The sequence below is a fragment of the Nipponia nippon genome, unplaced genomic scaffold (assembly GCF_047370975.1).
Source record: "Nipponia nippon isolate SJK-2023a ecotype South Korea unplaced genomic scaffold, ASM4737097v1 scaffold_37, whole genome shotgun sequence".
NCBI classification, from domain to species: Eukaryota; Metazoa; Chordata; class Aves; order Pelecaniformes; family Threskiornithidae; genus Nipponia; species Nipponia nippon.
In genome coordinates this window covers 2,612,501-2,638,770 of record NW_028262355.1, presented here as the reverse complement: position 1 = coordinate 2,638,770, position 26,270 = coordinate 2,612,501, and the positions used below count along the sequence as shown (strand labels likewise).

The 26,270-nt window shown below is 45.1% G+C and overlaps 1 protein-coding gene across 4 annotated transcripts in view; it reads right to left on the bottom strand.

Moving 5' to 3' along the window:
• Window positions 1-26,270, bottom strand: part of NEDD4L (NEDD4 like E3 ubiquitin protein ligase) — a 193,368-nt gene that overhangs the window by 142,667 nt on the left and 24,431 nt on the right. For 3 of the 4 annotated variants that reach the window (XM_087772788.1, XM_087772789.1, XM_087772791.1), the window contains exon 2: window positions 7,505-7,578. In XM_087772788.1, the coding sequence (XP_087628914.1) occupies window positions 7,505-7,578 (74 nt within the window). Of the gene's footprint in view, window positions 1-7,504; window positions 7,579-15,193; window positions 15,375-26,270 lie in introns of those variants that run through there. The other variant, XM_087772795.1, reaches the window with a different exon arrangement.

Sequence of the window (26,270 nt, the reverse complement as noted above, 5' to 3'; positions counted from 1 at the left end):
TCTCAATTGGTTTCTTTCCCTTCCCCCTACTCTGTAAATAACGTGCTCATTTCTACCATTCTAGAAAAACTTTCATTTTTTCATTGCAAATCGAGCTGTCATTTAGAATATATTGCCAGCAAGCTCCCCCCCAATGCAATACTACAACAGCCACGTGTTGAATCGTTCACCATTTTTAAAAAAGTAAAGAGGGTGGTTTCATCCCAATGCCTACCAGTGCCCCCATTCAAGTTGGCAAGAATAAAAAGCCTTATTTGATTCTTATTTTTGTTGAAGTACCATAAGACATCAAGATTTTCTAGTGAAATTCAACTTGGATTGCCTGGTGCTCCCTCTAAACATGGCAAGCACATGGCAAATGAGAAAATTAAATAGCGACAGCGTGCACAAAGCAGAGGCAGAGAGCAAGCCCACTACTCTCTGGGCAAGGCTAAACACTTACTGATCCATGGCACTGCACAAAACTCAGAAAGTGGAAGGTTTGTATTGCTTTGAATATTCCATTTCTCAAAGCCTTAAACCAGCAGAAGAGCGGTTTTCTATACTTTTTTTTCCCCAACTAGAAAAAGGAAAAAGAAACCCAGCATGAACTCTATCCTACTTGAGCAACCGCCACCTAGTCAATGCGGCCGTTCGAGGGGTTTGCCGTGCAGAACTCTCTAGCTTTGCCCCACCTCCAGGAGCTCCCCGAGCCGCGACACAGGCGGTATTTTCACTCTGGCATATATGCCGTTTTGCACTACTGAAACATTTCTCCAAAAGTTACTTCTATGAATCTAGCTAACGTGACATTTTACTGGGTAAGATTTTTGACTAATGGCTGATGTCAAAATCCATTTTGTTAGGCCCACCACAAAAAATACTTAAGAGCTTGAGCTGTGTCTGTTTTTACATACGGTAAATAGTTTTGAAGGAAACGGAAGCTATGGATGAAACCCCTTCCTTACGGAGCTGCGCGTTCCAGAGCCAGCAGAGGGAGCGGCCCTGCTCACGCCGACAGCACCTGCAAGCGCTGCAGAGGCCCTTCATTGTGAGCCGGGTCATCTTAACAATCGTTTGGTTAATTTTTGAGAGACACTCGCTTCACTTCGTGTCTGTGCTCGACAAAGGCGATATCAGCACGAGGAGGAGAACAGGCCGTTTGGAAAACCCAGCTCCGAGGCAGCACGCTCGCTAAGGGGGACAGTGCCAGGGGTATAGCCGACACCAGAATTCTTCCATTAGTTAAAACAGGATATACCCTAACTCGCATTGGACTAGAAAGAGTCATAGCGGCCTTAAAAGAATAACGAAAAGGTAAACATTTGCTTTGTCATCTGCAAGGGATATTCACAGCCATGTGTGCTCTCCTTCCATTGCCGATCCACAGTAACAGAATACATAGGAACTGAAGAACTTGGCCACCTTTCAAGCAGCCTTGCTCTCAGCAGGGCACGCAGTCTCATTTCAAATTCCACCAGAAGCCTGGAGCCTGCGTGACCTAGCACCACCACCACCACCGCTACACCACTGATCTCGGGCGCAGGCAACCAGAAGAGAGAAGAGGCTGGCATCTTGGCTGCGCCTTTCAGGCTGCAGGCTTTTCAGAAAAGGGCAGGTAAGAGCAATGAACCCAGAGGCAACCCGTAATGAGTTATCGTGTCATGAGAAGTGCAGCTTCCCATTAATGAAAAACATCCGTGATTTTAACTGAAAAGCACTTTACCTTTTTCAACTTCCAGACAGCCACAATTTCCACTTACTTCATGACTCAGAAGGCAAAAGCAGCAAGGAATTCCATCAGATATACCCATTTAGAGGGCACACGCAATCCTTTCTTTCCCAAACTGTTTAAATAAGAATATCCACACCGTAGTGTCTTATTTCACACAACCAGTAGTGACCAGAAGACATTTTCTTCTCGTTTGTACATATGCATTCACCTTTATCACTTGTGAGTGCATCTGTGCGTATATGCAGAAACTGTATTTATAAGAAGTGTGTCACCACTGTGCCAAATAACCCAACAGCCAAGCCAGTGCTACCTTCCGAAGTGCTGTATTTTACTTATTTGTATTTTTTAAAAGCAGAAAAAAAACCAGTCAAAACCCCAAGTCATAGAATCGTAGAATCGTCAGGGTTGGAAAGGACCTCTGAGGTCATCTGGACAGACCTTCAGGGAAAGACAGACACTTGTCCACTGAGGCAGACCATGCTCGGAAACAGACCCCGTCACTGGAGAAGTCCTGCTACTTAGATTTCAGTAATACGTAAAGATATTCAGCAGAGGAAATTTCATTTCACATTCCAAGGTTCTCTAGGCAGTAATTGCATTTGAGTGCAGCGACTTGCCCAGCGCAGCCTCCGCCAGGATGATACTCATAGCATCATTCCTAATATGCGAGTAAAAACAAAATAGTAGTAAGTAATAATAACTGTTCAGTATGGTGCATAACTATGATTAATTACATTATAATTTGCATTACTTGATTACATACAAGAACACAAATACTAGCTGAATTCATTAAGACATTACATTGAAGACGTTGAGAAGGAATCAGAAGGAAATAAATGTAAAATAATGATGTATATATTATAATACGGTATATGTCAGGTGGTAAATATATGTGCCAATGCGCTAGACAGCAACAAGATTATAATGTGTCTTTCAGAGTTAAGCAAAGCTAATACTAAATTTACAAAATCCCAGTTTGCAATACCTATTAGTCATCAGTATATATCGAGAAACTTGACTTGTCATTTTGCAGGGCAAAATGTAAAACAGGGAACCCACTTACATCTACCCTGACTAGCCACTTAACGTCCACCTCAACGAGAACCATGCAGATGAAATTCATCCCATTTAACCGTCACCTTGGGCTGCTCACAGCTGCTACTTCATTCTACATTCTAGTATACTTTGGGTCACTGTAATCACAATTCTATGAATTTCTGAACTCATATATCATTAGTTACTATCGAAATGATTTCATAAGCCAAAAAGAACTTCAAAAAAGCAAAATCAAAAGCGTTGGCTTTTCTTTATTGTTACAGTCTTCAGAAGAAAAATACTAGTTTCCCTAGTGCTCTACACTGGTAGGAGGCTTTGCTTGGATTTAATCAGGCAAGAAGTGGCTTTCAGACGCTGCAAGCCTACAGGCAGTGGTTTATAATGGTAAAGTTGACTAAAAACGGTGAGGAAAACCCGCAGAGATGCAAAACACTATGTGTGCCTTGCAGTTGATCTTCCGCAGTTACACGGTAACTTACTGTTCTGGCCCAGCATCAAGCCCTGCGTGACTCTGCCGTGAAGAGGCACGTCAGCTGCCTCTTCTGCTGCACGTCTGCTGCTGCGGCCGCAACTTTGCAATTCTAACACGTTTTCAAATGACTTCACATTAACTCATTCTAAAGTGTGTAACCATCTAAAACATTTAGCAGTCACTTAACCTTTTTTCTCCAACAAAGGACATTACAAAGACCAGGAATCTGTCCTCGACACTTGATTTATTTTCTGAAGAGACAAAAAAACCCCATGTATTTGTCCATAATCCAGAAGCGCCGGTTAGGAACGACATGCAGAAATCCTACGTTTCATAGCATGCAGGATACGACGAGTGTGTTAAAATCCTCAGACCGTGCTGGGGGTGTTGACCGATGACTTCTTTTCTCTTTGCTGTGACAGCGGCAAACGCGCAACGCAACCCCGTAAGTCAACCCTGTCCAAATCTACAGCGGGATGAATCACAAGGCATCTTCCTCTGCTCTCAAGTGTTTCTTTTTCAAAGCAAGGCCTATTTATCCGCACACTTCTAACGACAGAGCCCACTCATCGTGCGGAGCTCCCTCAGAGCTTTGCTCCTGCGCCTCCCTCACGTTATCCTTGCTGACGCACGCCCACAGCCGCCGCGGCCTTTCCACGCCGTCCCGGCACCTCCCATGCAGGAGGGATGGTCGCCCCACGAGAGGCCGCAGCGCTGGGCTGCTGCTCCACCCGCGCGTCCCCTCGGCGGCTGGGAAGGGACCGTCTGCCCTGCAGCTGGCACCCAGGCAAACCCGACCCCGCTGCCTGCGCGACCCCAGCCTCCTGCCCGCCGTCCCGCGGGAAGCTCCGGGAGGACCCTTGGGTAGTCACCTCCCAAGGGCAGGAAAGGGAGTTTTGGGGCAGGCGCTCTCCGGCTACCGCAGATAAGAACAGGAATGAGGGCAGCAGGAAAATTTAAGAGGAGACCAGCTGCTGCAAGAGACACCTCCCGTCACAAGCGCGGAGAGGACGCCCTGGAGCGGAAGCGCAGCGTTCAGCCGTCCCTCGCTCCCCGGCCGCGCTGCCGACCCAGGGGTGCGCTGCGCCTCCCAGGACGACCCTCAGCACGGCCCCCTGGGTTACCCCATCCTTTGCCACGTCTCGGTTACCCCATCCTTTGCCACGTCTCGGTTACCCCATCCTTTGCCACGTCTCGGTTACCACGCAGCGCCTAGCAGCCAGCACCCACTGCACTTACCGATTCAAATGATTTACTCTCACATCAGATATTAGCCTGCGGCTGTGTGCTAGAAGTTACACCATAACAAAAATCAACTTGAAAGAGATTTCTGATCTCATGGAAATTATTCCTGGGAGAGGGAAACAATAGAGCATCAGGGTCTACACACATCCACACCGAGAGAAGAAAATACACGTAGACAGGATTAGTTATTGCTGGTTTTTAGGGGTCCCGAACATACACTACACAGTAAAAAACTACGTGTACAGTTCTAATGCCAGTAAGTTTTCCTTATCCCCTTGCTTAGGTCAAACGTTACGTGTTTCTCCTCCGTCGCCCCAAATGAGAATTTAATCACCTGATCCCTACTGATCCTCGACAGAGCCACTCATGGGATCGTTATTACACAACACACTCTCGGCAGCTGTGTTAGAATGGTAACACCTGGAGCAACTTTAATCACACTTAAGATTCAAGCAGCATGACATGTTAATATCTCGGCAAGGTACGCAAGGCCCCTAAAACAAACAGAAAAATTAAACTGGAACTTCAGCCAAAAAAGAAAACTTTCTGAAAGCTTGCCAACACAAACATTTCACAAAGTTTATAATATATGATGCTGTTAGTCTGAACTTTTACTAAAGAACTGTTTAAAACCAAGTTTAAGACATAAGTTGGGAATATGTTTTTAACTCTCTGGAAATCCTACTGACTTGAGACCAATTTACTGAAATATTTAAGGGCCACATCAATAGAACTCAGTTCAAATTTCACTTAGTTTTAACTTTATGCATTTTGAACAGTAAGAGGCATTTTTACAATTTATCAATTCCTAAGCAAATTTTAGGAGTTCTTTTGAACACGACATCTTAAATATTTACAAAAGTCCTATGAGAAGTATGGCCGAAGGAGATACTCCGATGCCAGGGATTCAGCTGTAAAGTTTCCAGTGTATCCTTTAACGAATCAAGTGAACCCTGAAGAGATTCCCACTTCTCTCAGATTACCTCTGTGAATTTGCCACGGCACTTCAATATTTATATAAAAGTTCCTCTTAACGAGCAGATTCAATCTTCCAACGACTAGCTTTGCTTTTTTCAAAAGAAGGGGTAAAATTTAAAGCTCTGGAAATAATGCAGAAACAAAACCCAGCCAATTAAATATATCAAGTAAACCAAAAATCTGTAATCGTATGAAAAGGCCAAATGAAACGAGATCTAGAAAAAGCAAAGTTAGCACATAAATATGGCAATTGTAGGGTTAGTATTTGCAATAGAAATCTTGTTTTCTCTGTGCCTTAGTCCCACCTCTTCTCTAGAATTTGCTCCTTCTCTCTTTTATTTTGGTACCGCAGCATCTCAACGCCAGCTGCAGGAGCCTGCGCGGTCGATGCTAACGCTGCGAGCAAGCAGCAGTACTCCCGTAGCGCGACCCAGCGACACTGCCAGCAGTGCTACCTCGGGTCTCCTCAGCAAGCACCACGTCTGCGACTACATCGACGCACGAGCTGCTTCTTTTGGTGCTTATGGTCAGCATCAAAAGCCGTTCTTCGAAATAGCAAATTTGGGTGAAGAAAATAAAAAAGCTTCGTCTTACCATATTCTGCACAGAGCTACCAAAGGAACGTTTGTTGCAAGTTTCACAAAAAAAATTAAAGTTGATTAAACTTTTAATTGCTGCTTTCACTTTCATGTAGTTTCAAGCTAGATATGCAAGCTAATGAACAATCTGTAAGCATCATTAAAGAAATACAGGAAAATCCATAGGGGGCTCATTTATACAGTAAGAAATGAGTCATTTCAATAACAGCTAAATTGGATACCACTAATTTCAAACTGACAAAAAACTTCTAAGTAGATGGGAGCATTTGCAGTAAAAAATTTCCTCACACTTAGGCTTGAGATAGCAAGAATGTCAAAACTGAATTAACCTTTGGAAAAAAAAAAATTATTGTTTTCCATTTGTTTTGGCTTCAGAACCAGCGTCTCCCCCAATTACTACCCGATTTGATTCTTTAAGTCATTGCACAGCAGGCCTAGACTTGGAGAAAAGCTATTCCTATACCTGTGACCGATTCTTTCAAAACAAAAGACTTGAGAACATACAACGTGACTGTATCTGTATCTTTCCATTAGACCATTTAAAACCAGTTCTCTTGTTTGACAATTGTTATTGTGGCCAAAGACCAGTGCAAGCTATGGTCTGTTCATCCCATCTTGTGATACACACGTGAACAGGGAAGCAATCGCGTGAAGACTGCCTGAGGCACTTCAAAAACTTCTCTTTTCCCTCTCAAGTCCCCAGTTTAAAACTCAAAGTGGTTCAAGGCTCAACTAGAATTCAAACCTGGACTTGCCACAGCCTAACAGAAAAGCAGTAAGTCAGCACAGTTCACCGAACTCTTTTCCACATTAGTACTTACTGCCAGCCTTCTCACGGCATAGGCTGAGCAGGAGAAAATGCTTTTATTGCCTTTCTCTCGACAAGGCAGACTCAGTGATCCTTATGGGTCCCTTTCAACTTGAGATAGTCTATGATTCTAAGGTGCCATCCTTAGGAACTGCAACAGCGGCACCTGGACACGTCCGAGACCAAGGAAATTCACAGCCTGCCGACCGAGTCAGAGCTGCATGCCTGGCACCTGAGAGACTGGGACTGAAAGCCAGCAGGGAAAGTAGAGCTTCTTCAAAGAAGACAGAGGGTGCTGCTGGCTTTTGGTCTTTCCTGCATTCTGTGGGGCACACGGGGAGATAGCTGGGAGCCATTTAAGTATTGCCAAACACTGCCCAAGTTTGAGCTGCTCCTCACAGCGCGAAGGCAGGCGGTGAACTCGGGAACGGCTTCCTCTGGTGGGAGAGGGCACCAACAGCTACTGCGGTGATTAACGGCTTTCTTGCCAACACAGAGTCCGTAATTTGCATTGGCTGTACTCAAGTAATAGGATCTCTCATCACATTTATGAACAATCAATTATAAAGCGTCCTTGCTCTGCTCAGTTTATTCTGTTTAAACGCATAAAATAGTCAATGCAGAACACCTACCTGGCTCCGAAGATGTCTTTTTTCGCTAGATCAATGCCAGAAACCACCTTTACCCTGAGGATACGAGACTCCTCCTGTTAACAAAAAAGAAAAGGGGTTTAATGTTTATTCTGCCATTCATTTTGAAGATCAACAGTTCGCAAGACGTTAAGCTGTGAATGAATTCTCAGGCTTTAGATAGCAGGAGTCTTTCCTAGGTAGGATTCTGAAAAGAAAAACCTCTTGGAAGGAGGTATACAATTTCTCTGCTAAAGAACAGCCCAAATCCAAACATGAAAAGCATCCAACTCCAGTCAGGGCTGTTAAGAGTTAAATAAAAGCAGAATAAGAGTAGATAACAGTAATAACATCATAGTGATGATAATGTAACAATAATAGTCATAAAAGTAGAAGACAATTTGCTGAGCAGGGCCCCTTCAAATCCTAAATGATCCATACTCCACAGAAATTCATTCTGCTTAGACTCTAAAGCTGTCTCCTCAAACACAAAGGAAAATATTCAGAACATTTTTTGTCCAATAATGCTAATACCTCTCGGTCACAGAGATGTCTGCAGTTTAAAAAAAGGGTGCAAGATTAAAAAGAAATCCTGAAAATTACATTGTTTAAACCTGTCTCATCACCTTGGTATATACAGAGCTCAAAACCAACTTTCAATGACACATGGCAATTTCTGAAGATGCGTATTAGTAGGACATCAACCTGATGCTCAGTTTATCACTTCATTACGTTAAGCTCCTGAGGAACATTGGTATAAACAGTGTTTTTTACTTTTTTTTTTTTTTCATTCTGTTCGACCAGCTCATTTTTGCTACACAAAGAGGCCACCGTAATTAAGTCTGGCAAGGATCCTACAGAAACAGGTTCTGCAGTCACCCGTATCAGTTATACCTTTTTCTCCTCTGATAAGCCTTCCAGAACGGCAAGATACAAGATTCAATTACGGTAATTTGAGACTCCATTCCTTGAAGCTTGTTCAGAAAACAATAACATTTTCCCACAGGTTTATCCTGGCACGACCATACTACACCTATTCTATTTGCTTTAGATAGCTAAAAGCGAGACACAGATTTGTTAGCTGTATCCGAGATTTTCGAGGGTTAGGAAGGTCAGAAACACCCCAGAAGCAAACCCGTACCTGTCCAGTCTAACGCCATTCCCCGGGAAGGAGTCAGAAACGGATTACTTCCGAGAAACGCAAGTCTCACTGAACCTGTCTGCGGGGCGAGCTTCATCCTGACACGCGTCCTGCCACCGTAACTGTGCTGCAGTAAGGCAGCAGCCCCAGGATTTAAATCCTTTCCGAAAAAAAAGGCTTGTTGGTACTCCTTCCAGCAGCACTTAGCACTGTCCAAAGTAGTTTCTAATTAAGAAAACAGGATTCCTTCCCAAAAGGGCCTAAAGCTTACCAGAGAGGTGAACCAAACAGTATGCGACAAACAACAACTGAACGGTGTTATCTTAGTGGATATTGAATTATTTTTTTTTCATATGTTAACTTTTTTCAATCTGTTAATGTCAATACAACATGCCTGGTCTTCTAGAGCGGTTTTAATAGATAAAAGGCAATGAACTTGCAAATTACGATCAAGAAAATTCCTTCATTAAGGGAAGACAACATAGGGGAAAAAAAAAGTCAGAAATGCCAACTATTCTGACCTTACTGAAGGAGAACGGGAGGATAAGAAGTTGTAATACTAAGTAGAGAGGGACAGAAAGAGGGATTTTGGACAGTTACTATATTATCAATGCTACTCAGATTTCCTCCCACAAAGTCCAGCATCAACTTTGCTAGAGTGGCATCTTATTTTTGCACTAAAATCATCTTTGTGTACTAACTGAATGAAAAAAAAAAAAAACCATATCAAGAAAAAATGTCAGAGCAGGAGGAAGTCCAGCTACTGGAGGATCCCTAATTCAGCTTCTGCATGACAAAAGATGATGCTCCAGACTACCTAAATAGATAGATTCTCAAAAACATACTTGACGTTTCCCTTCATACTTTAAGCACAGGAGAAGACGGACCCTGTTCCCTCATCGCATGCAGGCTCTCAGCCTCTGCTAAATATTCCATTTACCAAGCAGAAACAGTGCTTTTGCAAATGTTTGTTCACATTTTCATATGCATGAAATATATGTAATATTTTAAAAAATAATTAAACCGCCTCAATTAGTAACAAGGCGTCACCTATCTACCCTCGAAATTGTTCCTTCAGTCAGGAAGATACTTACTTTGGTAACAGCTACTGTGTACACGCAGCAAGGTGGATTTTGGATGATGGGAAGTTTTTCTGCAGAACATGACAGTTAATATACAGTACTCTGAAACATATGAGTAGCTGTGCAGACAGCTTGTCTGTAAAATAGTTCTTTTGGAATGCACCAAACTTTTCTTATCTGTATCATTTTGTCTAAAAGCATTCACAAAAGCAGCCTAACAACACAGGTGCATTCATGTGCACGCATATGCATGAAAAGCATAAGAAAAGCATATTCTGGCTCATGCAGCTACACAAGCCCTCAGCCGATAGAGATGAAGAATTCCCAAATTAAGCTTGCTCAAGCATCGCCGCGGGTAGCAGTGGGAACCAGCAGCAGCTCCCAGCTTCCCCCCTGCGCACAGGCTGACACCTCCCGTTCCTGTTCCTCTGATCTCCGGTTCCCCAGCTGGGGGAACAGCAAGGCTGAAGGGCAGGGAAAAAAAACTTGTTCATATTCCTATGCTTGCTCCTTCTGTCCCAATTTCTTCGTTTATCTCCAAGTACGCTGTGTCTAAGTAAAGAAAGGAGTCAAATTTTCACGGCAACAGAGAGGTAATCTCACCTCATTGCCCACCAAAAGAGCCAGATAAAGGATTGCATGGCTAGGCACTGCCAGAGACTTGAAACAGAGCATCAGTTACCCGACACAGGTTTCCACCCACCCTTCTCTGAAAAGACTGTACAAGAAAAGAAAATTAGGATTTTGATTTGTTTTTCTTGTAAACCCAGGGCACAACAACAGAGAGCAGCCAAGACAAGACCACTAAACGTGGAAAAATTCTGAGTGAGAAGACCCAGGATCCAAACCCCAGATAAAGTGAGCCCTTTGCAGCTTTGAGCCTGAGCTAATCTGTAGTTAAGCAGCACTTACACTTGCTGAGATTAAGGACACGTTTACAAGCACATTTCTTTCAGTGGAAAGTGCCAATTTAAACAGCTCTCCCCTCCAGTTTATTCCATTCCCACCGAGGTTCTTCCGAACCTAGGTCAACACCTTGAGCCAGTGGAGGCCACAAACGGCACGCCAACAAAACTGAAGGTAAGGGGAGGAAGAAATGGACAGCCAGAGATGAAGGGTAGATGGAGGCAGCTGCTTAAAAGCCAGTACTGCTGTGCAAAGATATAGATAAAAGACACTAGGACGAGAGGGAATGGCCTCAAGCTGCGCCAGGGCAGGTTTAGGTGGGATATTAGGAAAAATTTCTTCCCCAAAAGGGCAGTCAGGCCCTGGCCCAGGCTGCCCAGGGAAGGGGCTGAGTCCCCATCCCTGGAGGGATTTAAAAGACGGGTAGATGTGGTGCTTAGGGACGTGGTTTAGTGGCGGACTTGGCAGTGTTAGGTTTACGGCTGGACTCTATGACCTTAAAGGTCTTTTCCAGCCTAAATAATTCTGCAATTCTGTGATATATGTGGCACCAAGACCAGAAATTCATGGCTTCAGTCTACAACACTCAATAATATTCAGCTGAGCTTAGAAAATGCTGACTTGCCCCTTTTCTTTTTTTTTTTTTACTCCAAATACCTAGATTGCCAGGACAGGGAAGTCCTTACATACAAGCACGGAGAACGCCTTTGCTGAGTTCCATGTCATTTGGACACACCCTCCAGGTTAAATAATAATAAAAAAAGCCAAAGACTTAACCATCACTCCAGGATTAGCTAACTATAGACCAACAGCACTTGCCAGTAAAGCTAACAACTCTTGCAAGCCTTGGGCTCATTGCTCATGCTCTGCACAGTGTCTAAAAAAGTGTAAGACCTGAGTCAGTAATCCAGCACAGCAAAGTTCAGTGCCACCAGAAGTACCTATGTGAATGCTCACTGGCACCCAGTCTGATAGATCCCGCAAAGATCGAGCTGACTGTATTTAGTAGGTAGGAAAACCCCTGACACAAGTAGAGAACGAGGTGAGGAAACAAATTTGGGGGACTAAGGAGAAGCGGTATCTTGCAGAGCTATGGTTCTTGCCGGGATCCTATGCATGGGAGACAGGGCGTGCAGTGAGGTTGAAGGATACGTGAAGGGACGCACGGTTGGAGTTGCGGTCTGCAAAATGTGTAAATGAACAAAACCACACAGGGCAGGTTAACAAGGCTGATCAGGAGAGAGACATTCACAAGCACAGATCTGCGGGGACTTGGATCGGGGAACCAGACACACGCACCACAGAAGCAAAGCTCCCTAGTGAGGGATGCCTCCCTCGCTCAGCGCGCCGACCGGAGACCGACCAAACGGGCCATCAGAAGTGGGGAAGGAGGGCTGCTTCAGCACCACCGCCGCTGAACCACAGTACGTACTCTTCCTCAAGCATCAGATACAAAAGGGAAAGGGATGCTGGAGAGGTCCCTGACCAGAGCAAGATGATTTTTTTTGTTTGACTTAAAGGTACTTGCTTAATTAGCATGTGCGTATCTTAAAACATGCCACATGACAATACCGAGCTCTTTACAGACAGATAGCTTTAGGTACCACATCAATTGACATGCCGCTGAGCGGGAAGACAACCTTAAACTGTCTAGACAACAAGGTGACATACACAAATCCAGCAGAGCACAATTTATTGGCAGTTAAATATCCTGACTGCAAGACTTCCATGAGTAATCAATCATGTAATGCACTCTCATAGAGCAGTTTTCCCAACACAAACTTCCATTTTCTGGCAACTGCATCTAACATTCCTCCGAGTCAGTACAAAGTGAAAAGAAGAAATCGCTTACCACCTCCCACGGTGGTCAGGCTGAAGGACACAATCCTGGGATGCTCCCTCCCTCCCCGTGCACCCCAGAGGCCAGCACCTACCCTCACTCGCTCACATCTTTCCACTAGCGGTCAAATTTTCCTTCTCGCAACATCACAGGGATCAGGAGGCAGGACCATGCAAGAGGGGTACGGGTAAAGGGAGGACAAGGCTAGGAAAGCGGAGACCACCTGACAGAAACACTGTCCTTACCGGAGGACTTCGGCTATTTAGAAGCCACTTGCTGTTTGCGTTGCCATTCCCCGCACACTCTAAGGAAGAGGCAGCAGCCCACAGGAGCACTCTAGAAGCAGTTCATGGTCCACAGTCCCCACTGGACCACCCTAACCTACCCAAAATGAGTTAATACTTGGTGTTCCGAGGTCACTTTATTCAACCCTGCATGTTTTCACAGCTTCGCTCCACGTCAACGGGAACCAACCACTACACTGGTTGCACGGTCATACCCTTTCCAACAGCATCCGCACCAAAATGCAAAAGGGAATATGGGAATATTTGAAATCAACAAGATCCATTTTCCTCTCCCAACTTCCCCAATACCATGGATGGGAGCTTTTGACCTGGATTCCTTCCTCTTCATTTTATATTTAGTAATCACAGACAACCGGTGCTTCGATTATTTAAATGCTATGATACTGACAGTGGTCAATAGCAGCAACTTATCTGCTGCATCCATCTTTAACTCATTTTTCGTAATCTTGCTAAGTGGGTCTATAAAAGGCACCCTTCTGGTTCCACTCGGAGTTGAAAATATATATCAAAGAGGAATAATCGTCTTGTGGCAAGATTAAACTGTATCCACCTTTTGTGCAATTCCTGCGCTGTCTGAAACTACTAGTACTAACCATTGACAAGCAGCAAACTAGACGAGATGAGCATCTAACTCTGCAACTTTTGTATTCTGCTGAATTCCATTCATTTCGAAACGCACACATCCTAAGCTTCTTTTTGAAATGCGCTGTTTGAAAAAGAAGTTAAGCTCACCCCCCAGAGGAATTTTTCCGTCATCATAAGCCTTTGCCCGTAGCACACTAGGCCCGGAAGGGTCTCCTTAAAGCGCCAGGCGCTGCCACTCCCTAGGCCGCCCAAGAGCTGCAGCGGAGCTGCCAGCAGCTCCTGCTTCCAGAGGACGGGGCGTGCTCCTCCGCCGCGCTGACACCGGCCCCGCTACAGCCTCAGATCCGACACGGAACTTGCATTCCTCCCTCCATCGTTTTTTTCAGCTGCAACGCAGAACACGTCTCGGAACTTAAAGCTATGTTGTTCAGAGTACTTTGATTAAAAAATTTTGCAACGCTGCTGCTAGAAATCCAAAGCCGTGCACACACATCAGGGTGGCGGTTGTTGGCTGGCTGCTAGCAGTTAAGCAGTGAAATGCTAACATTTATGAAGCCTCACTTGACAAAGTTATTTATGCCTATACGCTTTCCGTCCTCACCGCACTAACCCTAGCCTACCTCACCCACGGCAGCAGGGGTGCCATAAAGCGCTTGGTTAGCTATTAATGTTGAGTTCCACCGCTAACCACATTCGTACTTACTTCTGCTTTGTCCAATGATTAACATGAAGTTTATGTATTCTTGCCTCCCTGAAAAATGTCAGAGGTTACATAGTTTTCTTCTTTACTGAAGGATAACCTTTATACAGATCTTATTTTCCCATCTGTAATTCACACTGCCATTTTAGAAGACATAGCTGATTTAGGCAGAACCAAGCTAGGAAACCAAAAACCAAACATGCAGCAAAAACCAGACTTAACTGACAACGAACAGACGCCAATTCACCTTAGAAAACAGATAAGGCAATACAGATGTGTGTACAGATTTAGGAGACTTTTGTTAGGTATATTTATGTGCACCATTCACATTTTTTAATTAACTTTTAAACAAACACCACATCTTCTCCAGGTGCTCTGAAAAGCCAAGTAATTTCTAACACCTATTAAAACATTCACATAAAGAAAATTTATTAAAAAGTCCTCCTGCCCTTGGATTAATAAAATATCCTGGAGCTGGGAAGTTTAGGGAAGAGTTATGGAAACAACAGGGGAAGGCGGCGGGCAAAAGGCAGCGCCCCGAGCCGTGCGCTGCTTCCCCGCGGGCGAGGACGGAACGCCACCCCGCAGCTTCGCCCCTCCGGAAAATAACCCAGGAGGGGCGGCTTAGTCCAGACCGCCTAAAGCAAAACAGACACGCTATAAAAACCAACCCCAACGAGTTTTGGAATACACATCCATATGTCCTAAATACACATAAGAAGAAATCCACAGCGATCCACAGTCCAGTGTAAGAAGGAAAGCTGTAGATGTCAGCTTCCTATAGGACAGAAAATCCCATGATACATTTAGAGTACGCATTAAGAGAATAGCACTGAAATAACAATCGATATGGGTATAAAATTAGAAGCTTGGCTTTTCTAAATGAACAGACAAGTGTGAAAGGCACAACGTTTGGATCAATGTAAACCAGTATTTGAACAGATGCCACGCAGACCAGAGAAGATAAAACATTTAACATGTTCTCTTTCATATTTCCCGAGCCGCACAACCTCCCAGCCAGCCTTCGCCTCATCTGCATCAGGGACGCCAGAGCCAGGCAGTCGCCCGAGCAGCGGCAGCGCGCCCCGACGTGACGCCGTGGTCTTCCCGCAGGCACCGAAAGCCGAACTTACCGAGCGCTGCCCGGCTGCTTGGGCACGAGACCCCCACGCCAACGGCGGGCCGCGTCTGCGGGAGCGCGCCGCGAGGCACCGCCGCGGCTCGCGGGGGCCCTGGCAGTCTCCGACGGCCAACGCGGAAGTTTTGCTGATGGAGGCAATAAATGTCCATTGCCAAGGCAACGAGGTGAAAGGAGAGCAATCTAGGATTTCACCTGAAGAAAGCTTAACATGTACCGCGGCGGGGGAGTGTTGGGTTGCGTTTGGTTTGGTTTTTTTTCTTTTCCCTGTATAGAGGCATTTTTGATTTCAAACCAAGATAGGGTCAGCGAGGTAAATTTCCACTGGCTGGAAGGAGAGAAACCAGATCACGCTGGAAAGTTACCTGCTCCCAGGGACTCTCTGAATCCGGTTTCACCCACTGAGCACCACATCTCTATTTTTATTACACCTGAAAGTTTGCAAAACATAACAAAATAGAAAAAAACAACAACAGATCTTTAACTCAATGTTTTGGCTACAAAACACATCAGAATGGAAAAGACAACAAATCTTTAACCCAATGTTTTAACTGTTGGAACTCGTTATCCTGAATGAAAACACACACAGAGCCCCTGGTGTGCTGGGTGTAATAAAAACATACGGTCCCCCCAACAAACTGCTCTTTAATTCTCCCCATTATTGTGAATAATCAACTAGGATTTGCAGTTTCAAAACAAAACAGAGTATTTCTCATCTACTTAAAAAAAGAGCCAAAGTGTTTTCTATAGCAAGCCTAACAACGTTGGGCTGCTCCTAAATCTTTTAGCAACTGAAAACACAGAAGACAAGTTAGATTGCAGAAGAGTCATGCTGATTCTTACTTGGATTTGTTGGTGGATTAAACCAACCCACGTTACCGCTGAGTGAAAAAACAGTACTCTAGGAAGCTATTCCACATCAACGTCTTACCCTGAACGTTACCACATCGGATTACCCTCTGTTCTGACATACAGCCACCCACCTACCATCAAACAACCTCAGGGCCACCCAAGAGGGAGAAGCGAAGCGGGATGCTCTATCCGACAGCCGGCCGCCACCGCCCCCGGGGCAAAGCCAGCCGCCGGCACACCGAGCGAGCCGAGGAAGAGCCACGCTCCTGGGCTGCCAACGCACAGCCACTCCGGGAGCGAGAGCAGCCGCCCGGCGCGAGCCGGTCCTGCCGGGGAAGCGGCGAGGTGAGACCAAGCGCCCACCCTGCCCTGGCGCTGCCCAGCCCCGCTGTCTCCCCTCCAGAACGCCCCGGCCCTGCCAGAAGGCCGCCGCGGCTCCCGCCCAGCAAACTCCGGCCACTGAACACCATGGCCCCAGAAACGCTCCGCTTTCAAATGACAATCTCTGCGTACGTTTAACGGAAAAACAACAAAACACCACAAAAGCAAGCACAGTTTGGAATAAAGGCCATGAGCCAGGCAAGGAAGTCAGTCGACATATTTAGTACCGCTACCCTCGTTATCGCCCAACAGCACGGGCAGCTGGGGCAGGAAGAAGCTGGTTTGCTTGCTGGAGACCCGGGGAGGAGAGAGGCATCCAAAGTGAACAGCTCAACTTCTGGGGACATCATAGTGATTTTCTGAAGGCCGTAGCAATAGTATGTGATAAGTCTCAGTATAATTCTTGTGATAACTTAATAATCTTGATATTTGTCAGTGGCAATTTTGCAAACACTCTTTGATAAAATCTCTGTTCTGCAATGAAAACAAAAACAGGCACCAAGGGTACGAACCACATCTCCGCTCCCCTCTGCGAAGTTCAGCCCGGGAAAACCAACTTAGAGTAAAGGTCACTAGGTTACAACCACCTACTTACCCGGCTCAAGCACAGAAATTAAAATCTCATTTCAGGTAGCTTCACCACGAGCAACCTGGGAACCCGGCTCAGGTGTTCCTCCCTTCAAACGCCGAGCACATTCCCCCTTACGAAGTCCGAGACTAAAACAAATTTTGCCTTTTCTTCCCTGCAGAATTCTCAACCCTCGCTGCGTGATGCAGCATATTAAAAAACAGCCAACCAACCAACATTATTTTGTCTAAAGCAGATCTCGAAATCAGAGCAATTAAACCTAGGTTTTGGAGGAAAGAAAGCCATGTAACTGGGACCAGAGAGACCCTCCTGGCTACACGGAGTCGGGCACAGAGCGCCAGCACCCGCGGTGCTCCACGGCACGTCTCTAGGCTGAGGCAACGACTTCCCCCACAGCACGGCGGCAAAAGCCGAAACAAACCCAAGTTCCGAGGAAACTGCTGCTGAGCAAAAACCCGACTTGTCGTCCTCACAGGACGATGCCCCAAGTTGAGGGGGACGAGCTCTCTGTAGCACCAGAACAAGCGTGTACCCGTCAGCTCCGGGCGCTGGAGCTGGAGGAGGCGGCGGCGGCTTTGGAAGCACGCTCTTCCTGCGGGCGAGTGAACAGCTGGCAGAAGAGACGAGGGGTTTAAGTTCACACGACGGTTGCATAAAGCCAAGTTGTTCAAGTGTAGCCACAGGCCACCTCAGGCTACACTTAAAAGCTCTGATTATCCCACAATGCTACAAAATTTACTGAATTACACCTTACTGAGTATCTTACTAAGGCACACCAGAACCATCACATCAACAGATGAAGCAAACGCCAGTAAGCATTAAAAGAACTGCAGAGTTTGGGGAACTGTGGGAATCTTAATCTCATCCAACAGAAAAATATTACATGTTTTACAATAATGATTCAAGTCCTACTTCTAGGACTTGGGACCTCTATGTAAAGAGGCACCATATTCATGTTTTCCTTGGCTAGACTGACGCCGCTGGGGAGGAAAAACACCAGGCAGAAATTCAGAAAGGCACAAGTTTGTCTTAGAGGGACAGCACCACGATGCTGCTCCTGCACGTGGACAAAACGGCACGCAAACCTGAAGTGAGCAAGGTAAACACACGCACGTCAGGAGCCGTGTACGGAGATCAAAGATACACGCGTGTCAGCAACAGGGTTAGGAACCAGGACTCAAAACTCCCAGTCCAACGCTGAAAGCACACTATTAAGAAACAGGCTCAAATCACAGTGCTGACCTCACGAAAATCTGCTAACGAGGTATTTTTACTGCATGTTTAAAAAAAAGTAAGCGTTCCAGGTGAATTGCAATCTGTTTTTATAAAAATCCGTGCAGCTAGATATACTTGAGCAATTTTAGCAAGCACGTTGAACCAGGTCACCTGTGGTCTTTAGAAATACCTAAGAGAACACAGAAGAACTTTAAATTAATGGACTCGCTGTACTGCACAAGACTTTATTCTCCTTATTTAACATTTAGACAGACCTACTTATATCACTCACTAAAGGAATTCATCTAACGGACGCGTCGTTTTCTGCACAACCTAATTCACTGAATTCTCCAGTAGGCTGATGCAGGCTGCACGCAGATGTCATCTAGATCTAGCTGCACCAGTGAAGAAAAAAATTCTCACCCAACAACGTTTTTCCTGGTTTTTAACACTGCCAGAGGTTCCCATCTCCCTCCTCCAGCTGACAGCAGAGACCATGACAACGAAAATAAGCCAGGTTGGTTTCATTAGCCTCGCTCCCTTGGATGGCTTCAAGCTCGTGAGCGCTCAGAGCGGTGGCTGGGGAGGAGACACGGCCTCTACCACAGGGGCTGCGGCTACTTACTGGTTCCCTTCGCTTGCCACAGTTCTGGGCTCAGACTCGGTGATGACTTGGATTTCCACTTTCTTGGCTCTTCCATCTAAATAGGAAGACTATGCTCTGAACACCTACTCCCGTCATTCATACAACATGAAGAACCATCCCCGAGAAGCTTCCAATACCAACAAGTTTGCCATAAAAAGCACAACGATCACTCATATCCACTTAATTTAGCGCCACTTTGTGGCGAGTATCTCAAAGGAAAGAAAAACAACAGTGTCGTATGAGAAAGGAGGGTATGTTTGCTGAATCGTCAGTATACGTCATAAATTGATGCTATGGGAAATTCTCTTTCTGAACTCTCAATCTGCTTTTCTCAGGACAAGCCAAGAGAAGCATGTAATCTTTGGGGGTAGCCGCGAAACAAGAAAAGCAGCATTTGTTACATGCTGCTATTAAAAATACAAACAAAGCTTTGCCTAGGAGTTTCTGGTGCATTTGCAGAAGTCTGTGACCTGAAAGTGACTCTCCTGTACAGATGTAGTTTTAACAGAAAAACAAACCAACCAACCGACCAAACCACCCAACCCTGATCTTGCAGAGATCAGCACCAAGATCATCTGCATCCAAACTGAAAATTTACTGCAAGTGTAAACAGAAAATTCATACAGGAAAATCTGACAGTAACTTCTTGTCCTTCCCTTAGGGGAGACAGAAACTCAGCTGATTCATTAAAACCTCAACCTTTTATTTAAACAAATATCTAGTTTTCTGGCATGCAAAAATAGCCCTTCAAGTATGAACTACCATGAAATAAAGGAATGATGTTTTTACATGTAGGATGATTACGTTACACTGGCCCCGACACTTGTAAAAGCTTTGCCAGCCAGAGAGTGAACAAGGCCAGCTGGTTTAATTTCATTAGAAGATATTCATTATCTTTGGGTCAACGTCCAGACAGATCTATTACTTTCCAGCACACACAAGAGAGCAGTACTTCAAAACTTATTAGTCAAGAGAACCACAGAAAATCCAATTCCCCGGTGAATGTCTAACAATTTTGCCCACTAATGAAGAATGGTCTAAATTCCCAAGTAAGAGCCTGCCGTAAGAAGTCACAGGAGGAGGCAGGAGACTTGTTTTCAAAGCATCTTTTCTAGCATGACAATTAGGTTTTTACCTTTCACTAAGCCAACCTCTGATACGGTTAAATATTTCTTCTTTGTTTAAACACTAAACATCTTGAAGTGGTGTTTTTTGATATGATGAAATCCACCAGGCCGTTAAAATTAAAGCTTTTTTAAAGTGAAAAAATCATTAATTACACTTTATAGAACTCTCTTAATTTTCCCCTATGCAAAATACAACACAAATTCAGGTGTAACTGTATTTTAGACTACCAGTCCTCATAAAAATCCACTGATTTATCATCAGAAAGCCTCTATGAGTAAGCAGTACATACGACCTCAAAGAGAATCACAGAAGGGACGAGGCTGGATCGACCTCTGGAGATGATCTCGGCCGGCCCTGCTGCTCAAAGCCGGGGCAGCCGGAGCAGGCTGGCCCCGACTGTGCCCAGTCCGTCCTGCACATCGCCACGGATGGAGACTCCACCGTCTCTGCCGGCGATGCTCTGCCTCGCGCAGCCCCGGAGGCCGCTGGCCTTCCTTGCTGCAAGGGCGCGTTGCTGGCTCGTACGCAACCTGTTGTCCACCAGGACCCGAAGGACCTTCTCTACAGAGCTGCTTTCCAGCGAGTCAGGCCCCATCCTCTCCTGGAGCCTGGGGTTATTCCTGCCCAGGTGCAGGGCACGCATGTCCCTTTGCTGAACTTCACAAGATTCCTGTTAGCCCGTTTCTCCGGCTCCTCCAGGTCCCTCTGAATAGCAGCACAACCCTCCGGTCTCTCAACCTCTCCTCCCAGTTTGTATTTCCTCCATCTCAAAGTTTGCTGACAAACAGCAAATTAGACTGGGGCACAAAGGGGAAGGCAGTGTTTTCAAATTTAAATAATAATACTGCAAATGACATGTTAGAGATGACTTGGAAACAGATAAAAACTGAATTCCCAGAAAAACAGCTTCAAAACAATTGTGGTTAGGAATCGGGCAGGTAGGAGAACAGGTTTAAAACAACTGTGGTTAAGAATCAGGCATGCAGGAAAACATTCTCAGGTTTTCTTTGTAGGCAACGACATGTGCAAGGCTCCAAGGAGATATATGCTGGCCTGCCGGACAAAGGGCAACTCGTATTTGCACGCAGTCGAAAGCTGTTGCGAAAAAGGACAGCTCTTGCTACCGCTAGGAATGCTTACCTGGTTAGCTGTATCTCTGCTTTGCTACGCCTCGTGGCTTGCAAAAGCTTTCAGCATCACTGAGAACAGCACCAGGTCCAAAGTACTTCCTAGGAACTCTATTATTAATTGTTTAAACTGAATTTGAATAGTCACAATATCATCACAACTGTTCCGAGAATCAAAACCACACTGAAGTTCACCAGATTGGTGAACGTGGCAAGATTTATTGCAAACCATCCAGGGAAAACCATGCAGTAAGAATACGGTCTGTTTAAGCCTCTGCAAATATCACTGCATTTATGTCCAGGGGAAAGAAAATTAGTCTTAGCCCAATTCTTTTGTAATTAGCTATTATACATTGGAATGACTGTCTCGGGATGTATCGCAACAACAGAAACTCCTGGTGCACCCTAGGAGTATTTTAAGTAAGGCCAGACAGAGCGAGTGCTACCAACCCTCTACTCGCAGAGCAGGGCAGAGCCACAGGATCACAAGCCATCAGGTCCTAAGATTAACCTGAACAAGTGTGATTTTAATACTGTTGTCTCGCTTCCTATTTCCAGGTTAGGGCAGGCAGTTCATCCGCTAACCGCCCGACGGCAGGTCTAAGTCTTCAAGTTACAAGGCCCGTGGCTGTACCTGCAGACTGAGCAGCACCAGAAAACGTCCCCACGCAGCAGGGCTCCGCCGCCCGCCCCGCTACCCTGCGGGAGCGGCCCCGGGCACAGCTTTGGCTCGGGCAATTCGCACGCTCCTGAACGACGTCTGAGCACAGTTTGGGAGGCAGCACGGGACGGGGACCGTGCCCAACACTGTCTGCGCGTGGCCAGCGGGACTCGAACAGCAGGCACACAGGCCCTTCCGTGCCCACGGGGCCCCAGCATAATCAATTTACTAGCATACACGTAGGCAACGACTGCCACCTGCAATCGTGGATGTACACAGCAATAATCAGCTGTAAGAGGTGGAACTCTCCTATGCATATAGGAATAAATCATTACATATACAAAAATCCAAGGAATTACACACAATGTATGTTTACACATGGATATCTTCTTTTCCATGACCAAAATTTTAAATATTTTTGGCATTTGACTGAGACTTAAGACTTGTGCACTTTGTTTGCAAGACAAAGACAACAACAGTTCAGAAATGGGAATGTTATTTTACCAGTCAAAAGAAGATCATTGACGTGCTTATGAGATGTGTTACAATTTTGTTAGACGTTTAGAGGTGGGTTTTGGGTTGGGTTTGTTTTGCAGCATTTTGGGTTTGGTTTGTTGTTGTGGTTGTTTTTTGGGTTTGTTTTTTTTTTTACATTCACTGAGTCTGAAAACCATGACCCACGTATTTCAAACAACTCATAAGAAAAGGCTTATATATAAATTTTTCACATTGGAACAGCAGTAGAAGAATATCTCTACAAGATGCTCTTCCCTAACAGAGGAAATAATCCACTTTCTGATGATCACTTCTCCTTTCCTGAAGAGGAGGAAGATGTTCAGTAGAATAAAACTTGAACTCACCTACATTTCTGTGAAGGTGATACAACCCTGACACAACAACGCATGCACACACACCCCCCAAATTCAGCAGCAATATTATTTTGATTAATAGTATTCTGAAACACTTGCAGGAGCAGAAGAGATTTGACCACAACTTGAGCTGTACCCACAGCTCAAGACCCAGCCCACGCCTGCTGAAGCAGATCAAAACGTTACTGGAAGCACACCAAGCAGAGCTGCCGTATTTCTGCAGCGCTCAGCAAACAGAGACCTCGTCGGGACAACGTCCTGGTCTCCTCCCTAGCACTGCCCAACAGCAGGCACCAGCGAGGCCAGACGCACGGACGAGGGGAGCAGGTACCTCCATCCGCTCGGTGCTGAGCGGACTGGCACCTCCTTGCTCTTTTCAGCTGCTCATCCCGACCAGCAATTAATACCGTCGACCTAACGGAGGAGCCCTGTCCTCAGCTGCACGCGTGACATTACGCAGGCTTGGGCACCCGCATCACACGCGGGCTCGTGCCGAGCGACCTTCGGACGCAGCAGAACTGGAAACGGCGGGCAGATGCGTTGCAGTGTATCAGCCGGCGAGAAGCCTGCGTTTCCTGGCAGAGAGGGATTAAATGCCTTCCTTTAGACCACGGTACGAGAGCGTCTCCTCAGAAACTCATCTGCGAGTAATAACCAGTGCTGACGATCCAGACATTTCATGAAAAGTGGGACTAAAGCTCAGATTCATGTATTTCAAATATCTTCCTTAAGAGCCTCTGCAAAGGCCAACAATTAAAAGTTCTTAAGAATAGACTATTCAACAGCTAAGCAGAAGAAGCCAACAAATGTCCTAAGAAAACGATGCCCTTTTAACTCACGTTATGCTCATTATCAACCTGTATTTTATCCCTGCCGTTTCACACCCTTCAAAATGCAACTTTAAAGCTTTTAGCATTTCACGTGACACCTTGAAAACAAGTCTTCGGTGACAACTTTCCCAACACCGCGCAAGTGACAGGCTGTTAACCGCACGCCGTGAGCGAGGACCCAGCCGATCCGCTGCAAACCAGTCACCAGGTAAGTCACCAGGCTTCCCTCCCCGCTTACCGCTCTGAGGAGGAGACGCTTCCATTCCCTAAAAGATGCTGTTTTCCTACACGTATTCTGATAGACCAAACGTCGAGATATTTATGTTTCAGAGAAGCAACTGCTTCCTATGCACATAGGCTACGCTAGCCATCATTTGCTTAAAGCAAGTTTTATGAAAATTCTGTTATCTTCTTTCTTTAAACTCTGAGGACGTCGACAGCTGTGATTGAAAAGTCATTGTTGATTATTATCATGCCACAGGTTAATAGTCACACTTCCTTAGTGAAAAGCCTAGGAAGTGGCTGTAGATAACTAAAAAACCTGGTATCTTACAGTTTTATGCATAGAAAATGTACATTGACAAGTATGGTGCTGGGCATCCGCTTAGATTTTTTTCTTTTTTAAAAGACATGCAAATCTCAAATACATACTAAACTTTTCCCCGTTTTTGAGAGGCTGATTATACATACAAAACGTAGAAAGAATATCCCGTATCGAATGGGGGAGGTTTACTTGTTTTCATTCCAGTAGCCCAATTAGTTGCCAACTGATCACACAAGCAGCTTTATGTAACCACAATCTATATTCGTGTTAGATATTTAATGATTTTGGACAATAAACAGTCAGCTTTATCACGGCTGCACTGTTTAATGACATAACACATTCAATAAGAACGTAATTCAACAGAAACTGCGATTGGAGGCTTGTTCCTGACCCAGATAACTTGAGCGATCGTTCCACAGCGCACACCCACAGACCAAGGTTGCACCACCGGCTGTTTCACCTGGAGAACGACCTGCAGGGCAGGCGAGGAACAGGATGAGGAATTCCTTAAACAGGCTTTGCTGGAAAAACCTTGATAGCAGGAAAACTACACTAACTGGCGAGAAAATGCCAGTGACACTCTTAAAACCTTAAATACCTCCAAAAGAGCTTCCTACTGCAGCACTTCAGTCTCAGAGAACATTGTATCGGGCACGTTTTCAGAATGCGAGTAGATATTAGTCACCTTTAGGATCTGTTGCTCTGAACATCTAACAGTGCTTTAGCAGAGGGCAAGATGCACTTTATCTTGGTGCACTGGAATGCATAAATTAAACCTCTTGTTTTCAAAAGATTTTGTAGAGATGCACAAGCAAAATACCGCAGACGTAACACATGAGCTCGACTGATTCCACGCACACTTTGCATCAAGAGGAGGGAAAAAGCTCTTGAAAACTGAACAAAATTTGGAAAAGAGCAAAACAAAGACACTTCCAAGTGTTTTAAAAATAGTTTGTTTTTTCTCTTCTGTTCAAACCAGAGATCAAGTATGAGTGTAATGTCAATAATTACGCCTCCCAATCATGAAGTATTAATGCTGGATTATTCCATTTACTGTAATTCATCCCAATGCATTCAGCAGCGGTAATTTGAAGCATACTAACACAACAGTACCATAGAAGATTACCGCTTAACTAACAATATGGTAAATGGTTAGGTATAACGTGGTGTATTCCTATTCATCCTGGTTTGAGCTGTGGAGGAAAAATAAGCAAAGACATTAAAAAGCAATATGCAGTGCTAACAAATCCAAAACGCGTATCTGAAAGCAATTTTAGAAAGATTAGTGAACATTGTTGGCACTAAACCTTATTCTACAATTTCAGCGCTCAGTGTATTAATTTACTACAAAAAGACCTTGTTTTAAACTTGGTTCATAGCAAGCCTGATGAACTGTAAAAGTAAAAAGAATGAAACACAGGCTGTAATCCCAGAATCTGAGCTGGATTCATGCATTTTGGAGAGCTTCACCGATTTCTTTGGTGTTCTGTAACTGGAGCGTATCAGATATTCTCCAGATTTACCTGGCTAAATGAAAACATTATGCTAAATCAGGTGAATGCAAAACATCTGTGTTTTCATATATATACATACACACACATGCATGTGTGTTGCCTGAAAGAAAATTATTTTAATTACTGTATATTTTACCAAAATAGAAAGGAAACAATTTGTTTTCTAGGGTGGAGAGAGAAGGAAGCCTGCAGGAGCCCCATGATTAACACAGTCAAACAAAACATTCATACCGTAAAATACTACAAGAACTGCAACAAGAGAAGAAATCTGCAAAAAAGAGGTCTGTTTTGCAATACAGGAGATTGGGAAGGCACCCAGCGATCGCATGCCATCTACACCGCAAACAGGAATTGCACACGGTGCATGAAATCCAGGGCGTTAGCTGTGGCAGAAAAGTCACAGCAGCTACACCGTCTAGAAAATAGGCTGGAAATGCATTGCATGGGCGACGCAAAACAGTCAAGATGGGTAACGAAGACACCCAATGTCTGTATAAAGCACCACACACCAGGGTCTTGGGTACCTTACTTTGGGGAAGGATGCAGCCCTTCCATGCGCTCAGCCGGCGACTGGTGGTCCCAGTCTTTCCAATACAGGTCTGTGACATGCTGCACAGCGCGATGACAGGCGGCAGAGATAAGCATTTGCCAGAGGGAAGAGCTGGTTACATTGCAATTACTTTGGGATATCAGAAACCAGCTGTCGCCCACCTTAA